This window comes from Nyctereutes procyonoides, unplaced genomic scaffold (assembly GCF_905146905.1).
Source record: "Nyctereutes procyonoides isolate TBG_1078 unplaced genomic scaffold, NYPRO_anot_genome, whole genome shotgun sequence".
Lineage (NCBI taxonomy): Eukaryota > Metazoa > Chordata > Mammalia > Carnivora > Canidae > Nyctereutes > Nyctereutes procyonoides.
In genome coordinates this window covers 5873106-5891792 of record NW_026575142.1, presented here as the reverse complement: position 1 = coordinate 5891792, position 18687 = coordinate 5873106, and the positions used below count along the sequence as shown (strand labels likewise).

General features: G+C 36.6%; 1 protein-coding gene across 6 annotated transcripts in view; it reads right to left on the bottom strand.

Annotated features, from left to right (window-relative positions):
- Positions 1 to 18687, bottom strand: part of PDE1A (phosphodiesterase 1A) — a 320097-nt gene that overhangs the window by 52358 nt on the left and 249052 nt on the right. For all 6 annotated transcript variants that reach the window (XM_055308586.1, XM_055308585.1, XM_055308587.1 and 3 more), the window contains 4 exons: positions 17715 to 17781; positions 14563 to 14679; positions 13526 to 13666; positions 4759 to 4859 (listed from right to left, as the gene is read on the bottom strand). In XM_055308586.1, coding sequence (XP_055164561.1) covers positions 4759 to 4859; positions 13526 to 13666; positions 14563 to 14679; positions 17715 to 17781 — 426 coding nt within the window. The remainder of the gene's footprint in view (positions 1 to 4758; positions 4860 to 13525; positions 13667 to 14562; positions 14680 to 17714; positions 17782 to 18687) is intronic.

Genomic DNA, 18687 nt, shown 5'->3' with positions numbered 1-18687 from the left:
GATGATTTCCTTAACTGATTTTGAATGTTGACCTTGGGGATAAATCCCATTTGGTCATAGTGTTTAGTTTCCTTTTCAGTATCATAGTTTGAATATACTTAGGCCTTTTCCTTATAATTTGTAATCCCAGTAACTGTGAGATAATCTAGATATGCCCAACAGAGAAAACAAAATTACCTGATACCCTCATTCAATTACTGAATGAATCAACCCCTCTGTGGATGAATCAACCCATCCAGATAGCTGATTACCAACTATTTCTTATTCCCTTGGACTAAAATTACTTTGGATGGAGGGTGGAGGGAATGATGAAAATCATTTAATCTATTTATGATTTTAGGGGTTTTTTCTCCCTTATAATGCTATGATTCAATTTGAATATTTAGATCTTACAGCATTAAATTAACTCAGAAAACCTTTAAAAAACCCATAAAATTTAAAATATGTGTTTTACCACCAATTTATAATGAACATTATATTTTAAAGTGATGGATTCATCAAGAGAAGTTTTTTGTTTTTCACCTGTCCATATTTTCACATCATTTGATCAAATAAACTACTTCAAGTAGTATTGTTGAACTTGGTATTCTAGCATAAAGTGTGAACTATGCCAAGCATTCTCAGATGTGTATAATGGAGCCCTGGCTTCTTCCTCTGTCCTTTTAGGACCAGATGATTTTGCAAGTGTGGAATGGAAGCAGGATCTTTATGTTTAATGTATTATAATGATAAATCCACCCATGTAAGTTGCCAGGTTGGAGGTAGACTGCAAAAATAACAAAAGGAAAGTCAAGTTAAAACCTGTGCAACTTTGCTTCCACTTGCCCCAATGTCTAGACTCTTCATTATTCCTTCCTTGTGGTAGATGTATACTCTGTCAGCACTAAAACCACCTTGCGAAGAGGTTCTGTTTTAGGGCTTTACAGTCAGTAGCACTAGTTATAGAACTGACTGTACTCTGAATGTTTTACCAAAGAATAGGCAAGGATAAATAAAAGAAAGAGCCAAAGAAATCTGCTTTCTGTTGCAAGCAACCTATTTTAGATCTGTATCTAGTAATCTACCAAATAATCCGAACTTTATTGTTCATCCAACATAGGGAAAATGACCTAGCAGACAGAACAATTACTTCATCTTTTGTTTCTAGAACTATCATAAAAGCAGAAAAACATATGTAGTTAGCTAACGGTATATAATTCCAAAATAGATTTTCTTTTAACCTCAACCATGAACTAAAAATTCTTTAACCAATAATCATAACTCAGTTTACAGAAAAGTACACCTGCAAACCTTGTCTTAAGAGAGAACTGAACATATCTTGCTCAAGTATCTCCAGAAGTTCATTCATATTGTGGGAAAAACTAATTTGAAAATCACATATCATTTGTTTCATATGGCCTCAAATCCACCCATGGCAGCATAATCACATGACATGGCTACAAGTATCACTGTCTTTTACTATCAGCAGCCAGCAAAGTTGCATCTCTTGGAACCAGATTTAATTGTAGCCAACTATTATGATTTTGTTTCATAAATCCAATAAGATTCTGAGAATATAGCATGGTCTTAATGTTTGAGATGGTCTTTGACTGCTAAGAAAAGAATAAAACTCTAAGCAACATTCAGTATCCATGGTAACACGTAGCTCAGTCTTTTCACAAAAAAAATGTCCATTTATTTACACTTTCAAGGATTTCATAAATTATAATATCTGTATTAAGCTGAAATCTAGCATTGCACTGTGTTCTAAATTATTTTTTTAGTCTGCATTCTCCAGTATATAGTCTCCCACATTAGAAAGGCATTCTAAATCCCAGAAACAGCAAATAACAAAACATACAATAGAATTATTGATACTAGTAACATAGGACCTAATTTTTTTCTTGGACAAAATGTAAAGGTGATAGAGTTTTAAAAGCACATTACATTCTTACATTTGTGGTCAGTACAACATTTTTGTTCACAGAATTTTCAAATTCTTGTATAATTAGTCCTTTAAGTTGATCCTGGTAGGCAATTTAGAAGAAAATAAATAAAATACTAGACCTTTTCTCCACTTTCTATACACAGTTTCTTAATGTAAAATTGGGGGAGAAATGAATTCTTCCTCTTTCCTCTCCTCCTTCTTTACTTTCTCTTCTTCCGCCTTTTCCTTTTTTCTCCATTTCCTTCTCCTTCACTGCAGGAGAAGGCCAGTCCATTGCCTTCACTTTGCAAAGTAGAAACAAGAAGTGTTCTTTGGTTCCAAATCACTTGCTCCCCTCTCCACCTCCTAAAACTGTTGTCCTATACAGGGCCCAGCTCAGTAATGAGCAGTCTTTAATTAAAATCTCACTCAGTATGGATTCAGTGGATGTAGAAGAGTCTCCAACAAGCAAAATTCATCTATACGGTCTACCTTTGCTACAATGTTTGACACAAAAAGTGGAACAAGTCCCTCTACTCTCCAAATGTATAGGCTAATAACATTCTCTTCCACATGACCAGACCTCCAGGTCTGACTTTTCCCTTCATGGTCTGTCAATCTTGGGAACTCCAGGACAGACAGATGCCTTCCTCAATACTTCACTGCTGGAATTTCAACTCTTCTTCTGTCTCCATCAAGTGGCCATATTATCTAAGCCCATCCCATTTCAGGCTATAGAAGACTAGAACTCTCCAGCATCTGCCTTGGTCATGAGGTTAGGGTTGTATGAGCAGACTGGATTGAGACTGTCCCTCTTCTCAGCTTCTCAATTCTGCACTGCCATCAGCTGGCTGTGTGCATACAGAGAGGTTGTTTTGCCTCTTGAAGTCTTTGTTTTCTCTACTTAGGCTGTGAGGTCTTGACTAGATGAGCCATACATAATGTGGCTCTCTGTCACTTCAGTCACTAAAAGCTTTAAAAACGTCTAATCTTTTAATAAAATATTCTTACGTGCCCCACATTTTTAAACGTAAAGTAATTTCCCACAGCTGCAAAATCAGTTGTTGGAAACATTGCTATTAAAAAGCAAATGAACAGACCATAAGAAAACCTGCACATGAATGTTTCTAGCCCCTTTATTCGTAACCTTTATTCCAAAATTTGAAGTAACTAAGATATCCTTCATACATGAACAAGGAAACAAACTCTGTCCCTTCCATACAATGGAATATCATTCACCAATGAAAACGAATGAGCTATCAAGCCATGAAAAGACATCAAGGAAGCTTAAATGCATATTATTAAGTGAAAGGAGCCAGTCTGAGAAGGCTTCCTATTGTATAATTTCAACTATATGACATTCTAGAAAAGGTAAAACCAAAGACACTAACAAGACCAGTGGTTGTCAGGTGTAAAGGGGTGGGGAGGGAGGAAGGGATGAACAGGTGAAGCACAGGGGATTTTAGGGAAGTGAACCTATTATGTATGATATAGAACGGTGGATATATGGCATTATACATTTATAAAATCCATGCAATGTGTACCACAAAGACTAGACCCTCATGTGTAGATGGGCTTTAGTTAATAATGTGTCAATAGTGATTCATTAATTATAACAAAGGTAACCATACTGATGCAAGATGTTAACAGGGGCAACTGTAGGGGTGGGGAAAGAAAGAACATGGTAACTATGTACTTCATGTTCAGTTTTTCTATAAATCTAAAACTTCTCTAAGAAATGAAGTCTAGTAATTAAAAAAAGAAAAAAAATAGTTTTCTCTTAATAGGACTAGAGAGTTCTACAGTAGCTCCAGAGAAACATTATATCCAGAGAAACTTATATCTCCATCTCAAGCATCTCTGACTCGTGAAAGACTCAGAGAAATGCCAGGATCCTATGTATAGAAAGTCAGATCATGATGAGTCCCAGACACATTCTGTCTCCCAGGCCCTGAGATCTCTGTGCAACCAAAAAGAGCACAGAGCAGCTTTCTCTTATGAAATGAATTATGTCTCCCCAAAATTCATATGTTGAGGTCTTCATGCTTTGTACCTTCGAAGATGACCGTATTTGGAGATATGGCTTTTAAAAGAGGTAATTAAAGTTAAACAAGGTCATAAGGGTGTAGCCTAATCCAATATGGCTGATGTTCTCATAAGAAGAGGGAGTAATACCAGGAATGTGTACCTACAGGGAAAAGGCCATGTGAAGACAGTGAGAAGGTGGCCTTCTGCAGGAACCAAACCTGCAGACACTTCTTGGACTTCTAGGCTTCAGAACTGTGAGAACATTTCTGTTATTTACACCACTCATCTGTGAATTTGGGAAAAGAGCCCTAGCAGACAGATACATCTCCAGTCTGGTATTTGGATTCTAATACCTGCCATTATTACCATCATTTAAAAAAAAAAAAACAACTCATTTTTTAATTATTTTCAATTTAGCACTTCACACTAACTTGGAAATAAAGTTTCTTTGATTTTTTTTCCAGGAGCACAATTTTATTACTTTCAAATACATAATGACACTAAACTGATGCTTTAAATAATATGTTGTAAGATTCATCTCAGTCAGTAGATGTCTGACTTGTGTGCTGGTTCAAACTTATGTTCTGGGCAGAGAGAAATTATCTGACACATTTTTACATTCTTTAAATTGCTAAATATGTCACCAAATGCTCATAGAATTTTCTTGATAAATAATTGATTGTAGCTTAAGAAATTTTTCTAGAATCCATTAAAATTATTAGACATCTTCACAGTTATTTTTAAATTTTCTTAAAAATAAGTAATATGTAGAAAAATAGATTTCAAGTTTTAGCTTAGAAAAGTTAGTACTTTATATAGCTTACCTTGTCTGAATATGAAAGTTGTTTGTGGTTCCTGTATGCTCATAATCATGAATGGCAGCAGCAAAGACCATTGCTAAAATTTCCAGTTCAGTGAGCCAGTGCTAGTAAATTAAAGAAAGATACTATCATATTTAGAAAGCAGAAGCCATTTTGTATTTCTACAAGAGATTTCCAGTGCACCCAGTATAAGTAATCATATAAATACATTACATTATTTTTATTGATTTTATTTTAATGATTATTTTTTAAGATTTTATTTACTTATTCATGAAAGACAAACAGAGAGAGGCAGAGACACAGGCAGAGGGAGAAACAGGCTCCCTGCAGGGAGCCCAATGTGGGACTCAATCCCACGACCCTGGGATCATGACCTGAGCCAAAGGCAGACACTCACCCACTAAGCCACCCAGGTGCCCCATATTTTTATTGATTTTTAAATACATTTTTTTCTTCCCATTTCACATCCATGGATTGTGCATAATGAATGTTTCATGAGATCAGTGATTGTTTCATGGCTTGTAAATTCAAAATACAGACATTATAATGTTCCTTGACAATCAGAAAAGGACTAATTTTCTATGATTTAAAAGGTAAGCCCTGAGTGGATTTTTGAATTCACAGACTTATGAATTTGGGCTCTCATAAAATCAATTACAGCTCAGTAATTTTAATAATTTTTGGCATAAGGGTCCATATACCATTAAGATGTCTTTAGCTAGACTTTTGTAGAAAACTCTTCTATGAGAAAAATTTACACCTAAGAGTTGCAAATACTCACTTTGCTCATTAGAGAACTGAACTTCACTTTTATATTTAAATATTTGTAAGTTTCTAAGACTTTACAAATTTCTTCTTCATAACACACATAAACTGTGCAATTAAACTTTTTTTTTAAAGATTTATTTATTTACTCATGGGAGACACTCAGAGAGAGAGGCAGAGACATAGGCAGAGGGAGAAGCAGGCTCCCCGCAGACAGCCCCATGCGGGACTCGATCCCAGATCTTGGGATCACGCTCTGAGCCAAAGGCAGACGCTCAACCACTGAGCCACCAGGCATCCCTGCAAGTAAACTTAATAATAAAGATAGAAAAGTGTTTTCATATAAAATCCAGACCACTTGCTTCATATCCATTGATCTTTCTGTTATCAATTAGATGGTTTAACAAATTTTCTCTTTTTTAAGTCTACTTAGGTAATTTGGTAGTTTATTCATCACTGAAGTTTTGCATAACAGTTTTATTATACTGTCCATTATGGTAACCACGTGACCACTTAAAATGAAAATAAATAAAATTAAGTAAGATTAAGTTCATTTTCCCAGGCACAGAAGCTACATTTCAACTGTTCAATAGTCACATATAGCAAGTAGTTACCATATGAAACTGTGCAGATGCAGTGTTTCCATCTCACAGAAAGTTCTATTAGATAGAAGTACAAGTAGGTGGTACTTGATGGTGGGAAATGGAGGATCCAAATGATACAGAGCTTGCTCTTAGGAGTCTCATTTCCATGTATTTAAACAATGAACTCATACAAAGCAACAGAAAAATATAATGTAAACTACATGCATACTTCATAAAAGGTCACAAAAAAAAGGTACAATTGAAGGGCAGACAGAATGTCTATTTGGTGGCAGGGATATTGGAAGAATGAGCAAAGATTAGATTGCCCATTCTACATGCAGTATTAGGAACAGAGAGATTCTAAATAGAAAGAGCAAATGCAGAATGATACTATAGAGGCCAATATGGAAGTTGAGCTGCCAATAGTACAGTTGTATTGGAGAATTGAGAGGAATGAGAGTGGAAAGAGAGTGCAGATCAGATTATGGGAAGAGTTGACAGACTACTGATGAATTTGGATTTTGTATGAAATGCAAGAGGGAGCCACTGTAGTAGGTCCAATGAGTCAAAAATGAGAGGCAACAACTGTTAAATTTCATAATTGACGAAGCCATGATCTTATTAATCTTTGCTCCTCTTCACATAACCTATCATGGTCATCAGCACAGAGTCGGAACTTAACATTTGTCTGCTGACTTGAATTTCACTGGTTTTGCTTTAGGAGGAAGTAGTACGGAGTAGTAAATAATCTCTACCATGGATAATCAGACAATTCTGGTTTTAAATCTTTGTTGATCCTTAGGCAAATAAGTTATTTACCCTCTCAGCCACAAATTCCCATGAAAGAATTTGTGATCATTCCCTGTGGAATTTTAAAAGAAGTTTTTAAGTTAATGTATTTGGCGTGCCTTTCACAAATCTTGTCATACAGTAAAATACAGAAAAAAATGTCATTTTACTGAACTTAATACCTTAAGTGCACTGTAGAAGGCACTGAGTCTGGAAAATAATAGTGAGCTAACATATCTTTAGTGATTGCAATTCAAGAATAAATGTCTCACAGCTGGAAGACTGAGAAGAAATGATTTTCAGAACCAATGGGAGTTGATATAACTAGCTATTTTGTGTTTATGGGTGCATTTAATTGTGAGTCATTAAAAGGAAGAATGGCCTGTATTATAGACTAAAGTGGGACTGAGCCTCCAATGTCCCCAGTGAGACTGGGAATTAAACACCATGAAATGAATAGCAATTAAAGTCAAACCAGGTTTTGTACCCCCAGAGACTCATTGTTTTATATAAAAAAATTGATCCTAGAAACAAGTCACCAGTTTTCTTACATATTTCCTATTTTTTCTAAAGATTTTATTTATTGGAGAGAGAGTCCATTTAGGGATGGGGCAGAGGGAGAAGAGAATCTTAAGCAGACTCCATACTAAGCATGGACCTCAAAGTAGGGCTCAACCCCAGGACCCTGAGATTATGACTTGAGCCAAAACCAAGAGTTGGACACTTCACAGACTATGCCACCCAGTGCCCCGTATGTATTTCCTATTGATTATATTTAAGATTTAGAGATTTCACTGTGATTTAAAAAAACCCCGCAACATTCAATATCTGCAATAACATAGAATATGAAGTTGCAATTCTAAAAAAAAATTAGGGCAACAGAGATGAATTTTAATTATAGATTATCTCATAAGTATTTACAAGTATCTTCTTAGCTGTCAAAACTGGTTATACTTATTTCCTGTTTTTAGTCTCATTATTCTCTGTTTCCCATAAATACTACTTCCTCCACAAATCTCACTTATATATTGCCACACGATAGCCCTAGGAATTAAGCTTAAATTATAAATTAGTCTGAAGAGAGTAAAATGTTGACCTCTCACACCGAATTCTAAAAGCACATCTATTTCGTATTAGTGAAAGTAGAATTTGGGGCTGATTTTCAGTTCCTTGGTTGTTTACTCGTTTTACATGAGTGTCAAATAGAGAATTCTAACTCAGAAAATGGATGCTTACATTCATGGATTTTGTGTGAATCATGAGAACACGCCAGAGAGAACAAGGCTGAGCCCTGTTCCTCTTCCCAAATAGCACAGTGGTCAGTACGTCATCTACTTTCTTCTGATTCCTCATGGGTGACATAAAGGGTTAAAATGAGGAGTCATGATCAGTGCAGACCCTGTTCTTCATCTGAACTGCAGTTTGCATTTTGTCTAGAGAGACACCCAGGCACACTAACCCTAAAGTGAGCAGTCCTTGAATTACATCAGAGGGACCTGTTGGCTGCCAACGGTAGTTTGTACGAGGACTGGCAGAAAGAAAGAAGCTGACACGGACTGAACATGTTAGTGAACATGGTTGCTGTTCATTTGTATAACCACCCTATTTTTCCACTTACGGGGTAAATGTTTTTATCTTTACTTGGCAGATAACAAAGCTGAATCCTAAAGAATTGAATCAACCTGCCAAAGGTCACATAATTATCAAGAGGCAGAGCAGGAGTGCAACCCAAAATCTGCTTCCAGTGTTTCTCCTCCCTCCGGCGACCACAGTATTCCCTCTACTGATGACAACAGCATCCAGTACTTGAGGGAGACAATACGCAGAACACAGTTTTCTAAGGTTTCAGAAGCAGAATTTCTAGATGAATTAACTGGGTATATTGATGGGTAGAGCCTTTAAGACTTATGATGTAAATTTTCATATCTGAATTATTCAGTGTGTGAGTGTGTGTGAGAAAGAGAGAGAGAAAGTGTATGTGCATATATAATGTTGGGAGAGTTTCAGGTCAGAAAACAACATTGACCTATTAATTCCTCGTGTGTCTAAAACAGCATAATTAACAACTCTTTTAGCTAAATTGTAGGGTTGGACACCTTTTTCTCTATCCCTTTGAACAGGATGACATAGTTTGCTATAACTTATCCAGTATAGAAAGTGTTATAATATTAATATATAATACATATAAAATAATATAGAATAAAAATAAGTTAATAATTAAGATGTCTGTTAATGCCTATTATGTTTCAGGAACTAGGGTAGGTGCATCCATATATGGTATCATTGACTCTTCACTGTCATCCTACATGGTGGTCAGTATTATTAACTACATATTAATGACAAGAAAACCAAGGTCATGGTAGAGCAGAGTTTCAACCCTATGTCTGATTGCCTGGAAAGCCTGCACTCTTTCCACTCTTCTAAACATTGTTGTCTGGAAAGCCATTTGCAAGAACAGAATTTCCACATAGTTTGTAGAATAGAAACATATTGGCATATTCTCTGCAGATTGATTGGAGAAAACCTGAGTCATTCCAGAGCATGGAAGGCTATTTCTGGGTGTAGTCAGTGGACTTACAATTTCCAAAGGAAATAGATCTCACGTCATCATTTTTTTCTTCTACTCCTGATATTAGAACACAGTGCCAGGAGCCCTTAAACACAAGTGTTCCCTTACCAAGGCCCTAGGATGATTTCAAATTCGGAGAGACATTTGGAGGTGGCTTCACAGCATCTGGTGAAGCAATTTGCTCCTTAGCAAATGGATTGAGGTACCACACACCACTGTCACCTTGGCACAGGGCTACAAGTTAATTAAGTGTCAAAGGACAGAGAGAGACAGACTGGGATCAAGTTTCCTCTGCAGTCTAGTCCCAGGCTGAGGGCATCCGTGTGACATTAACAGACTGAAGGGCAAGAGCTCCATCACAGTCCCTTTCAGGCACTGGTCCTCAGCACATTTTGCAGGTGGCAGGCTGCATTAGTCACAGTTTGGGGCTGCCACCGGACTACTCCATAAATGTCACACGGATAAGACCGTCGTGAAATAACAGGGCATCAACTAAAACACGAAAGCCAGTGACCCAGTCTTCCCCGTTATCATATCCGAGGGGTTTCAGCTAAATGAATATTTCTATAATACATTTTTGTGGTTTCAAAGAACCAACACATTCATCTGTGGGGAAATTAATACTAACCTACCACTGCTTTTTTCATCTTAAGTAAAGCTTGTTAAAATAACTTCCCTAAAGCTACCAAGCTGGCTGTGTAATTTAGTTTTGGCAACATCGTCAATAAATTCATAATTCATTTTGCCTTTCCTCTTACCATCTATCATAAAATTTCTCATTACTCCCTGTAGTTTAAATATATTTTCCTGATCTGGGACAATGACAGTCTTCCACTAGAGAATTTTTTGTAAAGGCCACACTAATAGATGAGTAAAGAGCCCACTGACATGTTGCTGAAGGATGAATCAGTTAGAAACCAGTTCCCCCCATGGAACCTGCTAAAGTAGAGTGAAGTTATGCTTATGATTGGTAAGTTATGGACTATGTGATCTTTACTAATGTCAACTTTCTAGCAGTCAGGCCAGGCCAGGCCAGATTTCCCTAGTTTTCCAGAGAAGTTAGGATGGCTCGTTATTCCCGGGAAAGAGTCCTCCTCACAAGTTGGAGGCAAAAGTCACACCGTGGATATGAATTTCTCCTTTTACCAATAATACAGCATCCCTCATCTCTTCGATGTCAACTTCAATGTCAACTTCAGAAGAGAAGTTCTGAAGCTGAAATAGGCTTTTATTTGTCTGTCTTTACACTGATAGCCAAAAAAAAAATTTACTTAAGCAGAAACATATTTCTAAATGATGGAATTTTGATTACCTCTCCTCATAAAATGGTACATATCTCCTCATTGCATTTCATAATTAAAGTAGATATTTGATTATCCTGAAGGAGGCATTACTTTTCAGAGCGGCACTTAAATATTTCATTTCTCAGTTAACTTTTTCAAAGCCACAGAATTTAGGAAAGAGGACATGCCACACTTAAAATGAAAACCATCTCACTATTGGATTTGGGACCAAGGCCTTAGAAAGGAAAGAGCAAGTAGCTCTCACCAGGAAGATGTCGAAGCGGCTTTTTTCAAGTGTAACAGCATTTGTGGCTATCAAGAGACAAAGAGTTCAAGAAATAGCTGTGAAAGTCAAGTCTTATAAAACCAAAGGAACTTTAAAAGAATTTCTGTGTGTGTGTGTGTGTGTGTGTGTGTGTGTGTGCTCACGTGCTAGAAACAGTTATAAAGAAGGCTATGTAACTACTTTCTAAAAGCTTATCAATCTTAAAGCTATGGCTTTGAATGCTTGATTTTCTACTTTTTTTTTTTTAAAGATTTTATTTATTTATGAGAGACATAGAGAGAGAGAGAGGCAGAGACGCAGGCAGAGGGAGAAGCAGGGTCCATGCAGGGAGCCTGATGCGGGACTCGATCCCGGGTCTCCAGGATTCCACCCCAGGCTGAAGGCAGGTGGCGCTGAACTCCTGAGCCACTGGGGCTGCCCTCTACTTTTTTTTTTTTAAAGATTTTTATTTATTCAATCATGAGAGACACACACAGAGAGAGAGGCAGAGACGCAGGCAGAGGGAGAAGCAGGCTCCATGCAGGGAGCCTGATGCCCGACTCGATCCCGGGTCTCCAGGATCACGCCCCAGGCTGAAGGTGGTTGCTAAACTGCTGAGCCACCTGGGCTGCCCTTATTTTCTACTTATTATTGTTAACTTCTACTTCCCTTTACATGTCAAACCAGACTCCTGGAAAGATGAGTGAGTAAGCTTCAACCCAGGACCAAGGAAGTCCCGCCATGATTGCATCTGATCTCAGCCGAGGGGCACAGTTACACCGTAAGTCTGTGATGCCCGTACATATATCTTACAATAGAAAAACAAGCTCTGAGGGTGACAACACACACAGTTCATTCAGCCTTCTACAAGGTCACAAGGGGGCCATGCTACTTCATCAGTTAAATTTTTGAGATTTCTTTCTCCCCTAAATAGGACTTAACTCCAGAGCAGGTTACATTACTTTGTAATTTTGTGGTAGAATGTATATGTCTATTGGATTGGTGGTAAGACTCCAAGAAAATCCTTTATTGAAAGCCTTTATTAAAAATTGATCTGCTTGCTAGCCATTAGCCATTATAACTGCCAGCTATGTAAGTGAAGCTCCATGATGTCCTGCCCGCTGATGTCCCCAGATGTCTTCAGCCATGAAGCTGGCTAATTGTAAGCCCATCAACAACCTCAAGTGAGAACCTCCTAGTTGGGACCCTTCTAACTACAGACCCTTGGGAGATATTGATGATTTGTTGTTTTAAGCCACTAGTTTTAGAGCAGTTTGTTTTGGACAAACAGATACTTGAAACACAGGTTAGAAGTGGGATCTGGGCCCAAGGCATTGGTGGATGTGCAACATTTTGGAGGCAAAGAAAGATGAAGAGGAGTAGATAATTTCTTCAATCATAATATGAGACACTATAGGATGAACCACAGAAAATGGACTGTATGTGTAGTAAACAACACACTATTGTTTCTTGGGGGAAAATAAAATTATTATGAAAATTTTCTATGTATGATAAAGTTGAAGAATCATGCAACTGTTGTATATTTTCAAGATCTTCAGGATGACATACTGTGGCCCTGGGGCATTGCTTGGGACCAGATTAGGAACGGTCTCTGGTGTGGACAGATGAGGTATTGAGGATCTCTGGGCCCCAGAGAGTATTAGTTACATAGATCGGAGTGCCAGTGACCCAACAGAACATGTGTGTGACTTCTAAAATCAAAATAGTTAGTGCATATTGTGGGATTTGGTGGAGCATTCTATTTACATGCAGTTTATGGCACTGCTTCAGCATAGGCTAACGCATAAAAGAATCAAGAAGGTACCAAGATTTGGGCATCTCACATGGCCTTACCCTTTGAACCTACCTCAGTGTGGAATTTTTAGAAGGAAGAGTTGCTCCTTCCTTTTCACTTTCTGGGAGTCACCCTAAACTCTGAGACCTTACAGAAATTCCAGGCAGTGTCAGAATTCCTAACATCTACTCAGGTTGTCTCCAGATTGCATTGCTGAGTTAGTCACTGATTCATTCATGTGGAAAGAAGAGGAAGGAGAATTTGGGAAAATTCATAGAAATAATTTCCGAAATCCCTACTAGGATTTGATTGTGATTAGCAATGCAACTAAAGGAGAAAAAGCCACAGAGGTCAGCTTGAGAGAACATGATAATATGAAGAAAGAGCACTGTAACTTTTATCCCAAGACTTTTTATGTAGGTCATTTTTTTTGGCTGATCCCTACAGGAAAAATAGGTTATGAACAAAAATATTCTAGAGTTCAAATTTTGGGAATTTTGCAGTATATTTGCATTTGCCTCTGGATATCTTTTCACAGAGTTAAAATATTTTTTTGGAAAATGTATATTATGAACAACTCATTAACCCTCATAAATCCAAAAGATCATTTCTTACAATACTTCTGAGGGCATTAAAGGGACAATGGCAACGTAAAAGAAAGGAATTCGATATTCCAAACTATTCCAAACTAACAGACTTCAGTTACAAAAACTTTCTTACCATGATACCTGTATGAAGCATTATGTAGTGCACAGTTTGCGTGACATCAGCTGCATGAATCAAATTGTGATACGGATTTTTGTACTTGCTGTAACCAACTTCTAAAGCTTCTGCAAAGGAAATTAGGCAAGAAACAGGAATCTGCGAAAAGTAATAATTATGATTATATTTTGACCAAAATAGTAGCACTAAATCAACATGAGCACAACAATGTTTGGGATAGGACACAAATATGAGTCAGATGTGAGCAGTAGGTTCTTGAGGTTAAATGTAGGTTGTTCTAAAAAACTGTTTTATTAACCTGTTAGCTTTTAATCCTGAGAAAGATTGCAACCTCCGGGTCTTTGACTAAGATAGATGAAATAACAATCTTACCCATAAAAAAAAAAAATCTTACCCATACTGTCTTCTTTAAATGTTTATATTTTCCAGAGCCAAGACAGAAGGCTAGTTCTTAAAATGGTAAAGTTCCCAATTACAGTTGGGAAGTTTAGTTTTTCTATCTGTAATACAAGGGATTAAAATAAATGACCTCCCAGTACCTTCTAGCTCAAAAAGGCCATGATCCCATTGGTAATGAGGAAAGGTACAGCTTGCAGAGTGCTCAAAAATCTGGATCAAATCTGTTGCTTAAGTGGCTCTAAATGAAATTAATTAGAAGCCCTTTCATCTCAGTTTAAGAAAAGCTACCAATAAAGGTTCATTCTGTGTTTGGGAAACAGAGATTATATTAAAACAAAAACAAAAACACAGCTCCCAATCTCTACATGACTGTTTTGTGAGTAATTCAGGGGGATGTTGTATCTTGTTGGAATGGGGCTACCATGGCCCCATGATATCCGTGTGGAAATATGTCAATGAGTCATGGAAAAAAGCTACACAGCGTGGTGAACTCATCCCCCTAGACCGGGGACTAGACTAGAAATGCCGACTAGAAACATGAAATGCACTGATTGATGACTTGATGGCTCTGCGTTTTAATTCTTACTCAGATAACTAATTCTAGGAGCATTTTACTTTTGTTCCATATTTCTGACCTTGAAACGATTGATAAGATCATATCTGGTAAACAGTTCATAAATCATAAACTTCAGACTGTGTTCTCCACTTGCTTCATTTAAGGCAAATACGTCAAAAGACCATTTATCAACGTCCTGTAAGAAGAAAAAAGGAGTAAATACTTTAGATGACAATATTTTTTTTAATATTTTTTCTTTATTTATTTATGATAGTTACAGAGAGAGAGAGAGAGAGAGAGAGAGGCAGAGACACAGGCAGAGGGAGAAGCAGGCTCCATGCAGGGAGCCTGATGCGGGACTCGATCCCGGGTCTCCAGGATTGCGCCCTGGGCCAAAGGCAGGCGCCAAACCACTGCGCCACCCAGGGATCCCCCTAGATGACAATATTATAGAGTTGTTTCTTTCTATAAAAAATTCTTGGAAAGATCAAGCATTGTAGATTCACCAGGTCACATTTCAATTTAGAACATCAGGCTCTATTTTCCCCAGTGTCTGCGATGACAAGAGGAACTTAGTATCCCTGGGTTTACAAAAGTGAGGCCATAACATGTGCTGTAAGTGCTAAAATCATCCCCTTAATCCCAGAGTTATCAAACTGGATGTAATAAACCCCGTAACACTGTAATACTGATCTCATTCTCCATCTCTCTTCAAATCCACCCCAAAAATCACTTTCCCAGAGTGGGCTTCATTTTGAGGTAGAATTACAGATATGCAGGTGATGTCAATGTCAATGGAGCTATAGGGGAAAGCGGTTCCAGTTTCTTTTTTCCCAACCACCACCTTCTACATGGCTTGAAATTCCACTCTAAGAGTTAGTCCTTGGATTTAAAGCTTTGATATTTTATGTCTTCTTTTAAGATGCAATTACCCTAGAATGATAGAGGACTACCTTATTCCTCACTCTAACCTTGGCTGATTCATTTATACTTTCCTCCAGGGACAGAGGGAAAGGGAAAGAAAGTGAGGCCTTTGACTGAGGAGAGGGAGGAAGAAAGTAATTACAGCATTTCAGGCGATTCCCTAGGGAAGTGGGCAGGTCTGTAGGGAAAGGAGTACATACCCTTGGAAAAACTCCACTGACAGTGGGAGGAGAGAAAGCAACAAGCAAGTGTGCCAAACCATTCCAGCTACCTCATGACTTTTTGCTTTAGGTAAGGCCAGGATGAAATCTTGCAGAGAGGTTCATAAAATGGACTTGTAACAGTGATATCAACCCTATATACTAAGGAGGTTTTAATATAAAATTTTAATTACTAAAATTTTAAAAATTTAAAGAAATAACAACAGTAAATTGTAAGGATTATTAGAAACTACTAGCAAAGTGTGTGTTTACATACACACAGCAGGTTTAGTACCGGTTAGGCAACGTTAAGACTGTGCATTAATTTTTAATTTGAGCTGAGATTATTTAGAACTTCGTTCATTTAACAAATGTTTACAGAGGCCAATTATCTGTACTGTAACACGTTGAAACTAAACTGAGAATCTGATAAAAAGTATTCAGTCTTTTTTAAAAATACTGCTTTTGAAAATAGCAATAACAGCTTCAAATGGTATTTTTAATCAATTGAAAACACCAATGAGATATTTTTTTATTTGCTTGTATGCCTTTGTTAAATTCCTTCCATTTGGCCCAGGTTTGATCCCCAAACACTTGCTTTATGTGTTTGTGAATTTAAAATCTCTGAAGGTTGTGTTAGAAGGCATCTTACCATCAGTAAATCTCAAATGAGGCCAACAAATCTTTGATCAAATTCCAAAGCTAACACAGAAGAATTAGTTCAGATTGTTAGGAAGCTGCTGTTTATAGTTCCTGCTAGGGGTTTCCCACTGAATAAAAGTTAGTTTTCCACTGTGGGGGATTTTTATCAACAATGATGATTTACATTTATAAACTAGTGCAGATGCTTCATTGAGAACAAACAAGACAAGAAGTACCTCAGGAAGCAAGACCTATTTAAAAATATTCCTTACTGGTAATATTTCTTCCTTCCACCTGTTCATTTCTACATTTTTTTTCTATCTTGTATTTTAGAAAAGTGTTTACTTTCTCTCATACTAAAATATTGTGTTGGTTTCCACATAAAGGTTATTAAAATAAAAAAATTTAAAAAGTTATATTCTTGCCCACAATTGGGGAAATCAAAATCTCACAAGATACAAGGAGTAATTAATATTCTATAATGTGACATCTCACTTATATATTTGTCTTTATTATAGCTTTAGAAACATATAAAAAATATCCAAGAAAAACTAAAATTAATAAGATTAAAGTCTAATATGCAGCAGAGGAAAAAATATGCAAAGAGGATGCTTAAAAGGAAATTAACCAAAGAATATAAGTAGCAATATAAATTTAAACTAGAAAAGGGGTTTAATAAATCAGAAATAAAGCAACTCAGGATGGTCCGTTGCCAGTGTCCTTTAAATTCTTTGGTGATATAAGAAAACCACCATGAAATTGTTAGAGGAGACAAAGCTGAATTTCTCCACCCAAATTAAATGATAGAAAGAAATAAGAGATGTTGACGGTGAGCCTGCAAAATGCCTCTAGAAATAGGAACAGAGCTCATGGGTACACAAGCAGTGGGACAACTGGACCCAAAACTGTCACCACTTCAGAGTTTCGACTCCAGCTATTTCTAACATATTTCATACTGCATTTGGGTCTTGGCCACAGAAAAGCAGAGATAAGAGAGACAAATTTCTTTTTCTTTTCTTAATTTTATCTTTTTATATTTTCCCAGACCTAAAATTCTAAACAAATTTCTTTCATATAAGTTTTGTCCTGGAACATCTTTTTTTAACGCATGCAACTTTCCTGTAATATATATAAAAAATATGTATATTCTGACAAGTCCTAGTGCCTTCTTAACACTGAATTCAAGATCTACCTAAATAAAGCATGAAGAAGAAAAAAAATCACATATGTGTGTGCACACATATGCATATGCATGGATATAATTTGTTAGTGCAAATCAATCCTCATGTAAGTCTACAATGAGTCATGACTTGGAACACAAGACATGTTGTAAATGGCTACAGTATTTTTTATGTACCAATACACAAGCTGCAGCAAAGACCCATTCTTATTTTCTCCCAGCCATTTTAATAAGATTTGAAAAAAATGACTATTTGAAAAATTAAAATAATTGAAATTATTTCACCTTTAACGTTACTATGACAGCTTCTGGATATACCAAACCAACCATGTGATAGGACTTTCTGTACATCCTGAAAAAGAAAAATAAGTATTTATATGACTCATATACTTGCAGTTTTCAACTATTTTTTAAATATAAGGGAAGAGGTTACTTTTGACTTGTTCACCTTGTATCATTACTTTCAGGCTGTCTTTGTGGCAACAATGATAACTATGGTCACCATTTATTGAGAATTTACAATGTGGCATATGCTAATATGAATTTGCCTACACACTAGCACCCTACTAAGTCAATATAATTGACATCTTTCTCTTCACTTCATCCTATTAAAAGAGATTGTCCTTTGTATGTGCAACAACGCTTTTTGGCATGCCACTACATCAATGACAGAAGAGTTATTCTTGTTTTGTGTTCATTTATGTGCCAAAATTTTCAGGCTGGAAGCCTAATGTCATTAAAATATTTCTTTTATGGATTTGTTTCTTTTTTTATATATATAAAATGGAAATCATGAGAGAAAGAACATGTAGTATCACCAGAATTTCCACAGCTTCCTTTTTTTATATTTAAAAATATTATGGCAGACCATATTGACAAAAATGGCTGAAGGTTGTTTGAATTATCATTTAATAAAAATTAAGAAACCTTATGCAGAAGAAAGTTATTTCCATTTTTATAATAGCATCAATGAAAATATTAATTAGTCATTTGTTGGATCTTCTGATGAGCAACCAAAATGACATAAATCAAATATATACAACTCTTCCATTAGTTCATTTGACAAGAGAATCTGTGTGATACCCTAATGTGTAGGAATGGCATTAGACTTCTATTCAGAACTGGAAGATGCATGGTTCATCCACAAAGTCCTGGGAAGAAAGAATTTAACTATGAATCGTGTCCCTTCATTTTCCTATTGTTAGTCCATTGGCAAGCTGCATTCCTAGACTATACTGTTTTAACTTCTCCAAAACTG